Source organism: Pieris rapae, chromosome 7 (assembly GCF_905147795.1).
Source record: "Pieris rapae chromosome 7, ilPieRapa1.1, whole genome shotgun sequence".
In the NCBI taxonomy this organism is placed as follows: domain Eukaryota; kingdom Metazoa; phylum Arthropoda; class Insecta; order Lepidoptera; family Pieridae; genus Pieris; species Pieris rapae.
In genome coordinates, this window is record NC_059515.1 from 1,886,889 (window position 1) to 1,905,688 (window position 18,800).

Below are 18,800 nucleotides of genomic sequence, written 5' to 3' on the forward strand. Positions count from 1 at the left end.
TGCGTGATTACTTAATTTTAGAGTCTAGGATAGTGATGATGACGGATAGCAGAAAAATATATTATTGTAATACACGTCGCTGGAAATTTTGTAAGTTCGAAATTTGAAAGAAAAAGAACCTTCGTTCGAAAGAGAACAATTTAAAACGGAACTATCAATTAATAGCTAAGTAAATAGATTAAGTGTATTTAAGATAAAACAGTTCTAAAGTGCAGTTGAACCCTTCACGAAAATGATCAGAATTGTTTCGTCGGCGCAGGAGTACAGGCGACTCGCTCTTTTAGTGCTAATTTGATGGATTTCTTTAATTTTAAACGTAAATTTAAAATTAAAAAACAGTCAATTATACGTGATTACGTTGAACCGTTTGAAAATGTGAAGGTGTGGTTTATGATATATTTGTTCTCATCGTGTTTGTTTGTTATTCTTTATGTCAAAACCTATTTTGTTTTGGTTATTTTCTATTGTGTGTATTGTCAAACATTTGTTTGATTCAAAAGTTTTGATAAAATAATAAAAATTCATTGAAGTGGGATTAATAATAACTTGGTTATGCAGAATACCGTTTTTATTGCTACGAATGGAATATTTAAAAAATGTGATACGTATTTTGTAGACAATTTATTGTAGCAATTATTATTAGTATTTATTTTTCGCGTTCGCTGCAAATACATGGCATGTACAAATGAAAAGGATGTAATATTCGAGGTTAGCTTGCAGGTGTAAAACCTACTAACGCAGGAAACCTTCTACGAACCCTAACGATTATAACATACGGAAGACAGTAACTTTACTCTGATTAATAATAGTTTGTAACCTTTAAATTAATATTAATAACAAAGAAAGTAATATTATTAAATTATTGTCTTTTATTAACACTTTTACACATTTAAAGAAAACATGTTTTTATTGAAGCTATGTATTATTGTAAACATAATTTTAAATTTATCCGACGTTTCGACAAGTTTACAATAATACATAGCTTCAATCCGATAAAAAAAGTGATCGGTTTTCTTGAAATATTATTAAATTTAAACTGAGTTCCCAGTACTATAGCAAACATTTTTTCATTATGTGAATTAAATTCCTATTATTATTTCATATTTAAAATTGTATTGTGCTTCTAGAAAGAAAAGGATTTGGAACTAACTGCTCGCATCGGCAAGGAATTGCTGACGGCTAATGGGCGGTTGGAGTCTCGTGTCACTGCCCTAGAAGGCGAGTTACGTGGCGCCCGAGACCTCATCACACAGCTTAAACACGAGCTCAACGCCAAGAGCGATTTACTTCAGGTAGGCTTTGAGGTTATCTGCTATCTTAATCTATTAATATTTCTTTGAGATAATGTTATTTCAAACGGCATATGGGCAAACTTTGGCAAGTTTATAGTGTAAATAATGCCTTTATTATTATTTTGTTAAATATTTTACTCTACTCCCCTGCCATCGTGTCCAGGGACTTTATATATCTCGATTTTTTTTTCTACAAACAAAAAATAGTAGCCGTATTTGTGAAATACTGTATTGGAAGTGTTACGCGTCGGGAAATATTGCCTTTATTATTTACGAAATACAGATTTATATAATGGAAATAGTTTTTTTTACTAATTAATTAGGTTTGAATAATGGGAACGCACTCTCATAGATAGACATTAGATAAGATTTGATCTAGTTAAAATTAATTAATACTTTAGATATTTATATAAATTAATTTTAACTGGATCAAATCTTATCTTTGTAGTGGTATGTAAACTATTCTTCGAAATTCTTTATATATACAATTCTGTTAATTACCTAACTCTTGATAACATATTTTAGGATGTTTTTCTAAGGCCCTAACGTTTCAGTAAACCATAGTAGTATTTCTTTAAATCTTTTTTACATAAACAAAAGGAAAGATGTAACCAATTTTATTATGAGGCTCCGCGCAACTTTTCCTCCCTATTTAATCGTCTGCCGTCAGCATCAAATTTTTGCCAGCCCTTTCAACCTTATCGGTCCACGTCTTTTTGGTCTGCCTTAGTTTCATTGTCCTTTCGGACCAATCCTTTGACCATCTTCTGTCTATATAACGGGCTACTTGCCCTATTAGTCTCAATTTGAGTTGTAAGGCATATTGGTCAGCATCTATTTATTCAGCAGATAATCTTTCTAAATGTAATTTAATTATATCACAAACTTACCATAAACTTTCTATTTATAAAAAACACAGATTAGATTAAATCACTGGTTATGAAACGGCGCAGTTGTTTTCATATACAAGTAAACCTTGTCCGTCCTTCACGAAAAACTAGGTTAGAGCGACATGATTGCTGTAATCAAACGTGGCTTGCTTCTTTATTATTTTCAATTAATTGTTTTAAAGGTAATGTGAAAACCTACTTGGTTTTAATTGGTAATTGAGTCGTAGTAGTAGTCCCTGATGCGAATATAAAAAAACTACACACCACATACCTACATACAGAGCGTAGGCTCCAATTTATATACGCAACAATATGGGGTAATCTGCTTATTTACCTTATGTCGCATTTTTCTTTATGAAGGTAAACAGCCTTGTGTGCCCGAGACATGGCGATTTTTTCGTCTAAGGCAGGCTTATGTTCTTCTGTAACGTTTGAACTAGTGTTTGTTTCGTTCATAGAAAATAAGTGGGTTTTAAGGGCGCTGCAATCTTATTTTTTTTACTTTATATTGACATAACTGTTACATCATTATTATTCCGACAGTAATCTTGTTATATGCAAAAAATAAAAGTGTATTTGTGACTAAGAATACTTTTAGTTAGCATATAAATGGTTACTGATTCTGTATCTTGTTTCTCCTAGATACTAACAAATGATACAGAGGATTCTCCAACGGAAGAGAAGGAGGCGGCGACGGCTGCCCTCCTTCGGCGACGTACCGGCGCCCTGGAGCGCGAGAACAGAGCCCTACGAGACGAAGCATCGCGGCTCGCAGCCGGTGCGGACTCTGCTGAGCTGGCCGAAAGACAACTACTGCGGGACATTGCAGCGCAGCTAGGTAAGTTTTCTCTAATGTCAAAAATCATTTATTCATATAGGGAACACAATGTACACTTGTACACAATATACATTGTATGCATTACAATGTATTATAATTTTAAATTTTCTGCCAGTTCTATCTACAGTTCAAATCAAGGGCGTAGAACGGAGGGTGGATCCGCAGTTATTTGACTTTAGTTAAAACCCTTTTCGATGACTTTTTGATGAGCCATTTGATTTAGGGGTAAGGAGAGTGATATAATGATAAATATAAGATTTAAAATGTGATAATTAAAGTGACTTTGTTAATATCGATACAACATGTTTTATAGTCTACTAGTCTGAACAAACATTACCAGGGGTTGGGCTTGCGGGAACACCACGCCTTGTTTAATTATTACCACGAATTTTGATGACGTAATTTGAGATACAATTTATCATATAAGCTTCTATGATTTTAAACCCAACTTATAAATATTCCAAACAAATATAAGATTAGTATATAAGTACATATATCCATCAGTATTTAATACCAAATAAAAATTAAACGTTCGACAATTAAACTTTAAATTACAATAATTTGATATGTAATGTATATTTTTATTTGTATATAATGTATAAGTTATTTTAAACATAATATAGTAACATCTTCCATTCCGTCAAATAATAAACGAATTATTTTATTATAAATTCATGTTATGGGTATAAAATGGCTGGTGAATATGATTAACAAGAAGTTGGTCATTAAATAAAATAATTTATATCCGAAACAATAATTCCGTCAATATGAATTCTTAAAAGGCCGGCAACGCACTCGCGAGCCCTCTGGCATTGAGGGCGGCGGTATCACTTAACATCCGGTTGAGCCACCTGCCCGTTTTCCCCTGTTCTATAAAAAAAAAGAGATTACGTAGGTTATGGATGAGACTTGCATCATTTGCGCGGAAGAAATGACAATGCACATAATTATTGGTATGTTAACACAGCTTTCGCAAATGTTCCCATGTTCTTATACTATTGTGTCAGATACGAATAAATGATATTTTATCAGCGAATTCCAGAACAATTATTGATAACTATGTCTTGTCACGTATTGATTTAAATTGTTAACGAATTAATCATGTATTATTTATCTTTGGATATGAGCGCATTTATTACGTTTTGACGTTTCGCTTTTAATAATCCATGGTCAGATTAAGAGCCACATAAAATAGCAATGTTGCCAAATTCCGCTGGATTTCTGAGATTTATCCTTTTTGGGTTTTACGCGCAGTTACAGGTTAGCATTGAAATACAGATTTTATATTGTTGGGAAATTTAAAAAAAAACTTAATTTCTTATATATGTAAAATCAACATTTATTTAAGCGTAAATGTTTATTAACGAGCTGAATTGTTGGCGTATATTAAAAAACCTAAATGTTCATTGATGATATTTTGTTTTAAATTCACGTTTATATATATTTATGTTTGATTAATATTCCAATTAACAACGGATTTTTCGTATGTATTAAAGGCGTTTTTAATTTTAGTTTGGTTTCCATTAGTATATTATTATTCAATTAGGCTTATTCTTAAAAATTAAATAACAATATTTCAATGTCCTGGTAAAATTTGTTTACATCTTTTCTCACTGACGGCGGCACTGTCATTAACGTCAAAACGTCAAAAACCCTTTCTAAGGAAGTGTTAAAATCCTTATTGAACACGCAGATACCAAGCATATTTATTAACGGTTGTTATTAACAATAATGGTTGTAAATCAACTACCGCGTGTCCAATGAAAAAGAAGAAGAAGAAGAATAATATTCTACAATTTATGGAGAAGGTTAAGAAGAAACATGGTCCCGGTGGCGCAAGGTGGCCTAGCAGCGTGTTGTCTTTAAGATTCGCACCCTGTCAGACCATACTTGTTCTAACGGGACTCGGTACTACAAGAAGAATGATTACCAGAAAGAAGATGAACCAGAAGTATAAAATGAGGTATTCTTGCACGAATGAAAATCAATGAAATGGGCTGTTAAAGGTTGAATAGTTTTATTTAATATGAGTCCGTCCGAGTTTCATTTTCGTCTTTTATATGGGTTATTTTAAAATTTAAACTGCAAGAAGATTATCGCGTTTGTGTTTTTATATATTTAAAGTTGTTGCTTCTAGAAAACTTCTCCAACCGTTGCTTAGGCTATTTATGAAAGTATATACTATTTGCTTAAATGTCTAAAAACTACAGTGCATATGTTAATTATAAGAATTATGAAGGTGACACTTCGGTTAATCTTGGTTTGAAAATATCCGATAGGGAGATGACACAAAATTAAAGCGAATTATAATTTTAAAAAATTATAAGAATAACTTATCACGCCCACAAAGCTTCAACAAAAACTTGAATTTTGCTAAAATAAATTTAATTACATTATATAACGTATTATACGATTATCAACGCGATTATCTTTATGGACACACTTAAATAATTTTCTTCATGAGATAATAATTTTGTTTAAAATTGTGATGCATACAATAAATATATATATATATAATTACCACGATTTTCTTGGTAGAAAATATGTTGGCCTCATAATGTGCTAAAGATTTAGTACCATGTTAAATTTTCCTATTACCGTAGTGGAGTATAGTACATGTCTCTGGAGAGCTCAGAGGAAAGGGCAGACTGGTTAAACCACATAACGATCTAGTTATGTGAATTTTTAACGGGAGATACATAGTTAATGATTAAATGCATACATGTAGTGCATCATCAGCACACCCCACAGACACACCGTTATTTTTACGCTAACACATTACACATACGAATTAGTAATTAATTATTACTCAGTGAAATGTATTAAATATATTTTATTGATTATTTCTATACGTATGTTACGTAAATGTTTTACAATTTTTGTATATATTATGATTTTCATCTTTAAATATCCATTTACTCCGTGGCAGATAAGATTATGTGGGACTTGGCTACTGCTTCCACTAAACTCCAATGGACTCCCCCAGCTCTCAAAAAACGGACCAGGAGTTCTTGAAAAAAAATATAATATTAATATTAAAATAACGTCCTTTCGCAGTCTGGCTCGCTATAATAGCCCATTCCACTAAAACCCTCGTTAGCAGTCTACTAATAGACCCCAGGCGTTCTACGAACAGCATGACCTCTCATACAAATTTCTATCCAGATTAACAGATGATACATTATTTTAAAGTTTCACCTTTATTTTACTAAGGAATGCTTTCTATAATTCAATATGAAACTAAATTGACCTGAATTTGCTTCAGGGCATAAATTATAAAGATATGTCTAATAGCAGCTTGACGTCACTAGGTATTTGTGTATTTCAATAAATGTTTGCACGCTGTATTATTTAAATGGTGATGTAAGCGTGAAGTAAAAATAATTTTCTTTACAATGTGAAAATAATAATGATCCATCGATCGTTTCATAAATGTGTAAAAATATCCTGGGTAAGAAAGGGAATTCGCGAATTTCATTTCGCCATATTATTTTCATAGTCTATCTATTTAGTAACATACCTACATATGTAATATCTCTCTATGCTTTCTTATAGAGATTGTTATCTTTTCTGGAATAATATCTTAATTTTAAGTTTATCCTTAAATTTTTTGAATTATCTCTTACTCTTACCTTTTCTAAATTTTCTCTCACAAACCTATTCTCCATCTCCTATATTCCATCCTGTTCAATCCTAAAACTCCTTCTTATCTCAAAAATTTCAAATTTTTGGGTTCACATAACTATAGTTTACGCTCTTCCGAAAACTATACCCTTGAAATCCCATCTCATAACTCCTCTTTTTTGGCGATTCCTTTAAGGTTTCAGCAGTTCGGCTATGGAATTCACTTCCCGTCACTATTCGTTTAGCTCCTTCTCTATCTTCCTTTAAATTTCTGCTTTATAAACATTACCTGTCCATGTCATATCACTAACTACTAACTGACGTGAGACCGATCTTGAATTAGATTGTCATGATTCATGTGCACTGTTTACTTTTTGTTTTGTTTTATGTAACTTGTATCTGTTTAGTTTATTTTTATTTCTTTTTGTTTCTGTTAAGTATGTTTTATTTCCCTATTTTATTTTTGCACTTCTTGCCTACCTTATCTAATATACTCATAGTGGTTTTTTCCTTTACTAACAGTGGTTGTCTGGAAGAAATCGCTCTAAAGCGATAAGGCCGCCAGTTGCTTGTCATTAAATTATGTTTAATATTTTCCTTTTATGTAATGCAACAAAGTGTTAATAAATAAAATAAATAAATAAATAAATAAATAAACCTTCCTCTTCAGTTCAATGAATAAATAATTAAAAAAATATTCGACTTGGCCCAGCCGTCCGTGAGATTTGAGCTTAGCAACTTATTTTGCTATATGTTTTATTTATATATCCATATATCTGATGAATAATATATTTCGTAGAGGAACATAGCATGCTATTCCCGTCTCAAAGTCGCTTAATACTAGCATATAATAATTATAATTAAATTAATGAATTGAAGATTTTATCTTAATTGTGATTGTTAATATGTACTGTATGCCAACGTTATTATCTCTCAACACGATAACCCTTCTCTTGGTATTTTTCCATTTATTACTATGTCCGTTACTTTATTTACTATTGTTTAAAAATACTACAAAAACAATTTTAGTTCGCACAGTAATGTATACGTTTAAATAATTAAAATCAGTCCCCTTTTTTGAAATTTATGCCACAGCTTATAAAACAATTATCTGTTAATTTTTGGCCTAAATGTAGTAATAATTAAGATAATACATAGACTATACGCCTTATTCTATTCAGTCATAGATTATAGGCAAAGGTTCATCAATAATATTAAAATTCTGTTATACTGAGCCCTCGAACGACTAGTGCACTTGTGAAACCGTGATATGGCACGTTGTGAAATAGCCTTAGAAAGTCAAATCTATTTTAAGATGAAATGTAATAAAACAATGTGAGATTCAACTGTTTATAACAAATGAGTAAACGGGGTTTCTAATGTTTGTTAGCTAACATTAACGGCATTTTTAATTCGCTTAAAGCCGAAAGTGTCAATCGAGTAATTCTTTTATCATAGATAACATAGGTTAGATGGCAGAGGCAATTGTTTTTGGATAAGTTAGGTCAGGTCATACCTGACCTTTCGTGGAATGGGGTTAAAAATAGATGTACCTGGGTTATTATTTATCACCAACAAAATGGAGTGGATAAGATATTGGTAATTGGGCTGAACAAGTTAATTTAATGATAAGTTATCTATAATTAAAAAAATTATAAAAACTCGGTAATTTCGTGCTTTTTGCACACTTTTTTATACATTCGCGAGGCCTTTTGAATTTTATTGATTAGTTGTAAGGTCGGTGACTGCCTTTTTTAGTAGATTTTGTATGTATACTTAGAGTTTGAAAAAATAATTCTGTAAATTTAATACGTTAAAATCTCTTATAACGACATCGAAGGGACTACTTATATTTGATCGTAAAAACCGATCATCGTAACAGCCGATGACGTTGTTATTAAGTACCTTATACAATAGAATTCAGCCGCGACCTTTGATTTTGGTAAATAGAACCGGTATGTTCTTCTAAACGATGTCGTTGTAAACGAATTCGACTGAATAATTTATTCTTGCTATAATTTTAAAAACAAATACTTTTATCGACATTAAAGAATATTTTATTGGGCTTTTAAATAAAAAAACTTTGTAAATAATTTATAGTTTCTGTGGGAGAACTAAATTTATGTATTACCAATGGCAACATTTAAGATTTATCCAATTTTTTCAGCGAGTGCTAATTCGGAGACGAATGAACTTGAGTCCGAGTTATCTGAAGAGAGACAGAGATCCTCCGAACTTCAGCAACAGCTTGACTCGACCAATGCAAGGCTTGCTGTGTCTGACCGAAATTTACAACAGGTAAGAACTGATTGTAAATAAGTGACTGACTCAACATGGCGGGAGTCAGGGGTTTCTAGAATTGATATCTGGTAAAAGAATTGTTTCGGGAACGCAGAAAGTTTGTAAAGCAATATTACACAATCCATATATTACTGCCATGAATAGTTTTTATTTATTTACACTTCGTTACATTTATATAAAAACAAAAAACATAATGCTTAAATTTATAAGGGTTGCAACGGGCGGCCTTGTCGCTAACAAGCGATCTCTTCCAGGCAACAATAGCACTTTTAATATACGAACAGTAAAGTCCCATATAGAAATTCCGCTTAATTAAGATTTTTTGATTAAAATATTCAACAACCTGGTCAAAAGTAGTACTATATTTTGAGTTCTTTGGTAATATATGTTTTATATACATTTTGTAACCAAAGTCCAATCAATCACGGAGTGTTCGACACAATTAATTTCAGTCATTGTTATATTTGTCCTAGATTTATCTAGAAAGCGCATACATATTTTCTATTGTAATTTAATTTTTCAATGATTTTTCCTATAGACAATACGATTAATCAATAATGTTTCCTTAGCTATATTTTTTTAATATTCCTAATTGAAAGTATTTTTGTTTTAATTGTACTAACCTAAATGTTTTATTTATAACGCACCAATTAGACATAGGCTTTTGACAAATGTTCTGGTTAGAAAAATATATTTTTGCAGATTACTATTTTGAATGTAGGCCATTCTTTGCTTTAGCCATATCACATATATACGTGTAATATGAAACTATAATGTAAATTTGTTGGAAGTTACGATGTGAATAGATTTCATTAAATATACTGAATTCCCGGTATGTATTAGTCAACATAATTTAATAACGCTATATGAAATTTAAATAAGCTAGTTTTTTGTTGAATTTAAATTTTATAATCTGAAAATAGTTGAAGCATGGGTGTCCAATTAACTAACGATCGTTCATTACGCGGATCGTTAATTTTCATCTCGAGTCTAATTTTGAGTTTTTTTCCTTGCGATCGTAACGTAACATCAGAGCATCAGAGCAACAGAAGTATTTTGAAAGAATTGTCGAAATTAACTCTTCTTTCTTTTCTTATTTAATCAGTTGTGTTGCGTATGTTTCTCTCTGCATTTTCCTTAATACCATGCAGGGCATTCATCCCCATAAAAAGTCGGTTTAGCCTTCTGTTCTGTGCTTCTACTATAGTTAATGTTACTTCATAGTTAACAGGTTTAATGTAAGTAGTAAAAAATTATATATTAATAATATTAATACATAAACACAATTTTTCTTACTATTGTATATCTGCATTGTCTTTAAAAAGTACCTACTTTTTGTCCTATTCTTAATAATGACATTAATTTTAAATCTCGGTATATACTTATATTCTGTATGATGATGTATGATGCAGATAATAGTTTTCTATTGTGATTTTAGTATTTAGTAACCCAAATGACTAGATTAAATGTCAGTTGAAGTGTTGGCACAATGTGCTGGCGTGGGAGGAGTTTTTTTGGGTCTCATTACTTCCGTTACTATACTTGTTTAAGATTATACGTGGAATTGTTACCTAACCTTATTCCCAGAAGTTGGTGAATAAACGGCTTTTAGCAGTAAAACTCCTTTTTTGTGTTATTTTTTCTCTGCTTTTGTGAGATGTGCGATGTTAAGTGATATTCTATAAAGAGCCGACTGCAAGTCGATCTTACTGAATTACGATGTAGACGACTAATATCTATGAAAATTATAAAATCCTATAAGTTTTTCAATTCCTCATTCATCGTCTCTACTTTTACGCAGCCTAAATTTACATTTATGAAACAATTGGAAATATTATACCTTTAAGCTGCCAGTTTACCTAAATAATATTACTTTTTGCACTGAAAAATACAAGAAACATTAACAATTTATGTAAACTAAGTGCAACGTGCTAATATTTAAGGCGAGCTTTCTGGTGTTGTATTTTTGTGTTGAATTTTTAATTTTAATTTATTAATTTGTTTCCAGTTAAAAGCCGAGCATGATCACACGCTGCGAGTATTAGAAATAACTAGAGAAAATCAAAATGCACTCGCGGCTGAGTTGGCCGATGTTAAGGTAAGCCCTATGATGTAAAGGTTATAGACTGTATATATTGCCTGAATGATGCATTAAATAATATCTTTATGTATCTAATATAAGAACATATCATGTCACCATGTTCGTTCCCATACTCCTTTGAAACGGTTCAACCGATTCCTATGACGTTTTTATGCATATGCAGAAAGGCTGAGAATCGGCTACTATCTATCTTTCAAACCCTTAAGTGTTAAGGTGCGTCCACACCAAATTTTTTTTTTGTTTTAGAGGAAAATTATGTTTTTATTTTTTTATGATTCAAAAACACATAAAACCTTTCATTTTCATCGATCCTCTGCATTCAACCCCTATTTTTTATTTGTTAGTAAGGAACTTATATTTTGAACTCTGAGGTTTATATAGAGAAAAATCACAGAAAAACCTAAAAAGTTTACATCCCGGAAAACATGTCTGGGGTAGCTAGAGCGCTGATAAAATTAATAAAATTATTTTACATTCAGTCAAAGCTGCAATAGTGTTAGAAAATCGTCGTATACACGCGTTAATCAATTAATTATGAAATATGTATTATTAGAAACTAATGTTAACTCGTAAATAACATTAAATTTTATTGATGAAATGATTTTTAACATAGCTATCTGTGAGCTTAATTTTTAAGCATATTTTTGTGCACAGCCGTGATTCGAATGCACGATCTCAGACATGAAGAAAGCTTAGTAAAAAGGCAAACACCGCTCTTATATAAAAAGGGATTAAAATCTAATTCTCTTTGATATAATAATTCAATTTCATGATTAAATATGTTATTGTCTAACTAAATCCCAAGTTGATTAGATTAACCTCTCTGCGTAATCCAATCTAAATAGTACAGATTGCAATGTAAAATATTATTTAAAATTACAATCACATTTTTATTAAATCGGGTAAAACTAAAACTAGGAGTTTATTACGAAATATCAGTTTTAATATTTTTAGATCTGATTATTTATAAGTAAACAGTAGACAAATTAATACATAAAATGGTTTCTTACTTATATTCACACTTAACATCCGAATATTTAGAAACTCATACAAAATCTACTTTAATAGTGCAGCGAGCGACCTTATAACTAATAAATTAAATTCAAAATTGTGCAAAAAACACGAAATTACCAAGTTGTATTTAAATTATATATAATTTCTTTAATTATTAATAACCTATCATTAAATTTAATCACTCCAGTTTGCCACTGATAAATAATAACCCAGGCAGAACTACTTTTGGGTGCTAGTTTGTAACGCCCATTATTCTAAGAATAGATTAAATACGTTTCTATAGTTGGTTACGATGATAAGTAGTGTTTGTATAAAGGCATAGGAAAACAACGTTATTATATTTGACAGGAACGATATTCGGAAGTGGCAGCACATTTGGCGGAAGCGCAAGAAGCATTACGACAAATTCGCAAACGCGGCGAACCCGTACGTGGTCTCATGCCGAGCGTAGCAGCGGCTGCGGGTCTACTCCCGGCGAGTCTGCATCGGGAGATGCATTCCTCGGTCTACTCGGAGTTCAGCTTGGACTCGGGCATTGGGGATCCGCTTGCAAAGTAAGATTATAAGAGATACCCATATGGGGGAAGATAAGTTGAGACTCAGCCTTAAGTATGACTTCTGTATGTCAATATAAGGTTTTGACATTCTGGAGGCTTAGAGGTAAGTCTAGGCTTTGAATCTAACTCCTAACTACCAGGATTCAGCTTTACGGATTAGTACAACTTTATACTGCTGGTTTAACATGTAACCACATTAGTAGTAGTAATAACTCTGGTTACCTACTATAATAGTTAGTAAGTGTTTTAGAGTCAGTGAATTTTAACAATTATACTGTAAATTTTTTATGTATGTACATGACTAAACGTAGATTTTGGCTAAAATGTTGTCTGTTGGTCACTCAGTCAGTATGTACACATGCTATGTTAGCACTGAAATATATCCGCGTTTAATATACTTTTCATTTAAGTATCAGATTTATTTATTGGATTCAATCAGTAAGGTTTGGTTTCATTTCATATCAATAAAAATATTCTACTGAAGACTTGGCTGTATGGGCGTAGATCCCTTTGCCTACCCAGAATGGGTGAAGAAAAGAATACTATTATACAATATACAATGAATGTTGTAATATGTGTAATGTGGTATTTGTTTTGGGTCAAATAAAAAAACTTTTTATTTATTTTTATTTTATTATTTTATTTATACGATATACTATTTACAGTTCGAGCATGCAAAAAGTGTTCGAGACAGTCCAATGCGCGTCACGCTGGTCCGGGGCCTCCTTATCCGGATCTGAGAGCGAGGGTGTGCCCAAACCGAAACCAAAGGCCAAAACTATATCAACCGATAGCTTCTTTGAAGATATATCCGATGTTGAATCTGAAGATTTATACCCGTAAGTATTTTTTTGCAAATTATTATCTTATATTAGTCCTGTGCACTTAAATACAAAATTTTAATCGTAAAAAAACATCTAAATGTTAATTATCTGAACTTTTCTCCCATTAAGGCTTTGTCGGGAAACGTTCAATCGTGTTGGTCGTGGCATTGTTAATGATGATATTGACACCATATTATGCTAATAGGAAATCGAAATAAACATCTTCAAAATGTCTAATTGTCAAATTTTTATTCATACTTAACCATAGATAACATTACATTTGGCTGTCTGTCAGTTGCGTCTTGTTTACCATTTTTAACAAATGAACAATTGATTATTAATTCTAATACCAAAATGAAAGACAATAAATCTTTAATTGCTAATATAACATAATTACGTTAATTAATGTTTACCTAAGCAAGTATACTGTTTTGTTTGGTAATGGCGGTTTCTGGAAAGCCCATTGTAGTACTTAATTGCTCTTATTACCAGCAACATAACCAGAACAAAACGTATAAACTTTACGGACGTACGTGAATGTATACGTGCGTATACGTTAAGCCTTCGTGAAAAATACGGGTCTTGATTTATAAAATATTATTTGTTAGCGGTGGCTCGGGCGTTGGAGTTCCCGGAGCGCCTGGGGCTGCAGAATTGGCTGCGGCTTTAAGACGGCTCACGCCACAAGAGATTGATTCGCGGCGTGCTTCGTTGGCTGCCTCCCACGTTCTTAGGAATAAAAGGACAGGTAATTATTTAATTTTATATATAATATCTTTTTATATATTTTTATATATAATATCTTGAGCACTATTAATGATATGGAATAATATAATATTGTATTTATTATAAGTTTTACCTTATTAATTACAATGTAAACAATGTGGATTTCATACTACCTATAGAGTATGAGAAGAAGTTACCAAGTATGATATACAAGGCCACAGTGGATGGTGACATCGGGTTGGTTAGGCCTTGTGGTATATATCTGGACCAAATCCAGGACATACCAGACAAGGGTAAAGTTTAAAGTTACCGATGAGCATGCATGGTTAATGTCATGAAATATATGAATATGTCCTTAGGAAATGCAGATTCGCAATAAGTAAAACATATAGTTGGGAGAACATTAATAGTTCTTGATCAGCTTTTGTTTCTTTGCAACATTTCCAAACGTAGGTCAAGAACTAGCCAGGGTGAGGCTAGTTCTTCCAACGGTTACTTTAATATAGTTTGAGGCCCGATTACGAATGTCTTAAGTGAATGTCTCAGTACTTAAGTGTTTTAATAAAATTTGCAGATCGCGAGTGGAGCGAAGAGAGTGCTGTGTGGGGGGCGGGAGTGGGAGGAGGAGGGGCGAGGTTCCGAACTCCTCACAAGCTGCAGATCGTCAAACCGCTGGAGGGCTCCCTCACTCTACACACCTGGGCACAGCTGGCTAAGCCTAACATGTCCGGTAGGATATTTACGTTATTTAACTTTATAATTTTAACCTTAATTGTACGAACAAGTACACACACAGAACACTAGTAAGACCTACTGCTAATTTAGTAACTTATTTCCTTTAATTGAACAAATCAAAACATATATCATACTTAATATTGTTAGAATAGATTGTGAGTAAATTTTTGCGTTAGGCGTATGTGGTGGGTAAATTTTATACGGATACGTCACGAAGTTGTGCAGCGTTTTTGTCGAAGAAAAGGGAGAGAGCGATTGAGATCGATCGAGAGAGAGTGAGAAAGGGAGATCGAGAAAACATACACGCTATTGTTTTGATATATTTGTTTGTAGTTACTTACATATTAGAACTTTAGATGGCAATTTCGTCGCATAAGGTCTTGTGTAGTAAATGCAGATTTTTTATTTATTTATAGTATCATTAGCATGTATACCGAGTGTAAACAGTGTGAATATAGATATTCAAATATATGGAGTGATCGTATACATGTACATGAACTTCTATTGTTGCTTTTACTTTAGTAATAGTTTATTTAAAAAGAAGTTTCACTTTTGACATGTGTACTGTGTACGCGCGCACTTTTATCATACAGAATCGGCTAGTGGGTCTGTCCATGCGTACTCGAAAGAATATTTCGGTGGCGAACCACTAATTTACAAAGGCGGAGGAATTAAATTATTATGAAATAAATATTTCGTACTTTTGTAGTGGCAAAATTTATGGCATATCTGAATTGTTAAATTGATATTTACGATGCACGTGATTGTTTTTATTATATGGTTATTATTACATTATAACATCAAAATTATTTTAGGCTTACTAGAAGACCAGGAAGGTGTAGGCGTACGAGGATCGAGATCAGCTCAAGCTCTCGGTTTGCGGATGTACCGACTCTCAGATGTAGAGGAAGATGACGATATGTTACGTCTCCCTCACTCCAGTCACATTTACACGTTTACGAATAGGTAAGATTGTTTAAATTTTATTCTCGTTTGAAAAAGATTCCCAAGATTTTTATAATTTATAAATTTGCATACTAACCAGTAGTTTTTTGCTTAGAAGAGGCGATTTAGGAACAACTATTTGTTCCTCAATGTCATAAAAGTTTCATAAAAGTTCAATATTATTAAAGTTTAAATTTCCAATTTTATCATTAATGATATTAATCATTATTCCCAGCACCGTATTACACCCGAACGACGGCAGTCTCGCTGGCAGCAGTGTGAGTAGTGTATGCAGCAGTGGGATGAGTAGTCTCGCGAGTAGCGTTTTGGGTAGTGCTTGGAGTTCGAGGCTAACATCGCGTAGAACATCCGCGGCCGTATCGCCCGTGCTATCGCGGCGGGACTCCTTCTGCACCCCCTCCGCTCCCCCTTCGCGGCCTCACTTCTCCCCAACCGCGACTCCCGCGAACAGCCCCCTCCTGGGATCGCCAGACGCCTCGCCGCCTCCGACTCCGCGTCCCAACGACGTCCCCCCATCGTTACACGCGTTGATCGCGAGCGGGACTTCCATCCTCCGCCGCAGATATCTTACGTCTCCCTCCTCGGATGGCTCTCCCGCTCCCCTCGCTCTCCAAACAGCGGGCTCGCTTTACACAGGCCTGGTTCATAGGAGTCCGATGGAGCAGCTCACGTGTTTGAAGCGCACGCTTAGATCACCCGCTGCCCCGCCTGCCGAGCGTGTGGACGCCCCTTTTGGTGTTCCGGCGCAACCAGGGCAGGGAGCTTTAGATACGGGGACAATAGGCAGACGGGCGAGAGGCCAACGGGCGCCTAGACCGCGAGGGGATCTAGGCACGGTCGGAGTCGGCCCTAGTACAACAAACAGCACTCCACTTAGTTCGTCCCCATTAGGCACGCTAAGCACCTTCCTCTTCGGTAGGAAGGGAGGCCTACTATGAGAGTGTCTCGTTAATACAAAGCTTTATAATATTCAAGATGGCAGTTTCACACAAAGTATTCACGTTACATTTATAACAAAAGGATTTTTAACAGCGCAGTAAGATACAGATTATACTGATATGGTGCTGCCATCTGGTATCAGAAAATGTAACGCTCGGCCGCTTCATAAGCCGTAGCGTCGCACACAATTATCAGCCTTTAGCGGAGATTAGACTGAAATCCAAATAGGCTAGCTGACTCTTTCGAAACAGGCTAAAAATGTAATCATAAAAAAGAAAGAATCAACACGATCTGTAGTCTGTGGTCATATATTTTTAAATTCCGAATCTAGTTTTGCTTCACGATTAAATGTCAACTAACCTATGTGATGATTATTGTTGATTGTATGAGTCCAAACTCCGCTTATTCTTTTGTTACTCTTGTGATTTAGGTGTAGGTGTAGCTTAGTCGTTTTATATCAGGTACCTAATTATTAGATCTATGAATGTCGATTGTAATTGTTTTTTTTTATCTTTTTGATTTTATCTATATAATATGTGATTTTATCGTATTTTTGACTTTTTTTTTGCATTTATGACATCTGTCAGTCATTTTTTCAGTCAATATCCAAATTTTCTCTTGCAACATTCCTATCGATAATTTACATCAAACGTGATTTAAGGGAAAATTTGTGATAAATTATTGGCAAATTGATGAAAACGCAAAACTGTCTACACATTTTAATGCTTAAATATAATAATTTTTATTAATAATATCATATTATTAATCATAAATATTTATATTTTTAATTATAATCTAATCTGTACTTATTCAACAGTCATTGGATATGTGTTGACAGTAGACGGAATCAGTTAATATAATTTTGAAGGTTGTTTTATTTTTAGTATTTTTAGTTTTCAAATAGCAATACACTAAAGTATTACTGGCAATGTAAATAATTTGTGTAGCAGAGTACAAATTATGTTATTATAATCGGTAATGTCGTTTGTCAAAAAACTCTTGACAGTTGACATTTTACAAAATAAAGTTCTTTTATAATTCATAATTCTTTCCCTTACATAAAAATAAAAGATTTTAGTATTGAATTCAGTGGCAGCTTAATTGCCGCGAGTTTTTTGACATTGTTTCAAAAGATAGTTTTGTTTGGCGTGTTTGTTTGTCAACTCAGGGTCTAATTGTAAGTATGGTGCATGCCATAGGTTAAGTAGAAGTGAATTAATCGAAACGCATCACGAAATGATATGTTAACACAATCGTCTCTAGTATTTAATTAGCTTTATTATTTATTAAATAATGAGGACTTGAAGTACTTATATCATTATCACTGACATCTTTAAATCTAAACTTCACTGTCTTTGTAATTCGCCGTCTTGCTCAATATCTGCGGTAATGAAAGAGACGTCAATATGTGTCATAATTTATCACCATGGATATGTTTGTCTCTTTCTTACATAATGAGTCGGGAATGAGACAACTGACATTGGTCTGTTCATGCTCATTATTAGTGTCGTGACATTGAAAAGTAATCTTCTCCTCATTGGTGCTAAGTAGGAGTAGCCAGTGATAATGCGTCGTTAATCAGACGTTTAGAATAATTTTTTTATCCTCTTAGAAGACTTAATAGGTTAGTATTTTGTTTTTTCCATCTTTATTCAGAGCATTTAGCGGAATTTGTGTAAGGCTGTGAGACGAATTGTTCATTGGCAGTTGTATTTCGATCGAAAGTGTAAGGCACAAAGTGTACAGTAAGCGTAACTTGTTGAGATTTGACGATTACAATAATATCTATGATTGTATTATAATAGAAATATAAATTATTCCAACATAAATTTTGTTTTACTTGTCTCTAGATGACGCTTTTATAAAGTTAATATTTTAATATATAAATTGAATAGCAAACTCGGGTAGTAATTTTTTTTAGGCTTGGAAGTTGCAGCAGTGCTAAATTATTTTTTGTTACGTCGACAAACCTAATTACCTCAATATAAAAAAG

General features: G+C 33.1%; 1 protein-coding gene across 7 annotated transcripts in view; it reads left to right on the forward strand.

Annotated features, from left to right (window-relative positions):
• The window catches only part of LOC110996627 (trafficking kinesin-binding protein milt), a 41,951-nt gene extending 23,315 nt beyond the window's left edge, over window positions 1-18,636 (forward strand). For all 7 annotated transcript variants that reach the window (XM_045628797.1, XM_045628792.1, XM_022264401.2 and 4 more), the window contains 10 exons: window positions 1,128-1,292; window positions 2,825-3,020; window positions 8,812-8,942; window positions 10,954-11,043; window positions 12,409-12,614; window positions 13,283-13,456; window positions 14,050-14,189; window positions 14,742-14,897; window positions 15,718-15,868; window positions 16,083-18,636. In XM_045628797.1, coding sequence (XP_045484753.1) covers window positions 1,128-1,292; window positions 2,825-3,020; window positions 8,812-8,942; window positions 10,954-11,043; window positions 12,409-12,614; window positions 13,283-13,456; window positions 14,050-14,189; window positions 14,742-14,897; window positions 15,718-15,868; window positions 16,083-16,806 — 2,133 coding nt within the window. In that variant the 3' untranslated portion in view covers window positions 16,807-18,636. The remainder of the gene's footprint in view (window positions 1-1,127; window positions 1,293-2,824; window positions 3,021-8,811; window positions 8,943-10,953; window positions 11,044-12,408; window positions 12,615-13,282; window positions 13,457-14,049; window positions 14,190-14,741; window positions 14,898-15,717; window positions 15,869-16,082) is intronic.
• Window positions 18,637-18,800: the final 164 nt, after the last annotated feature.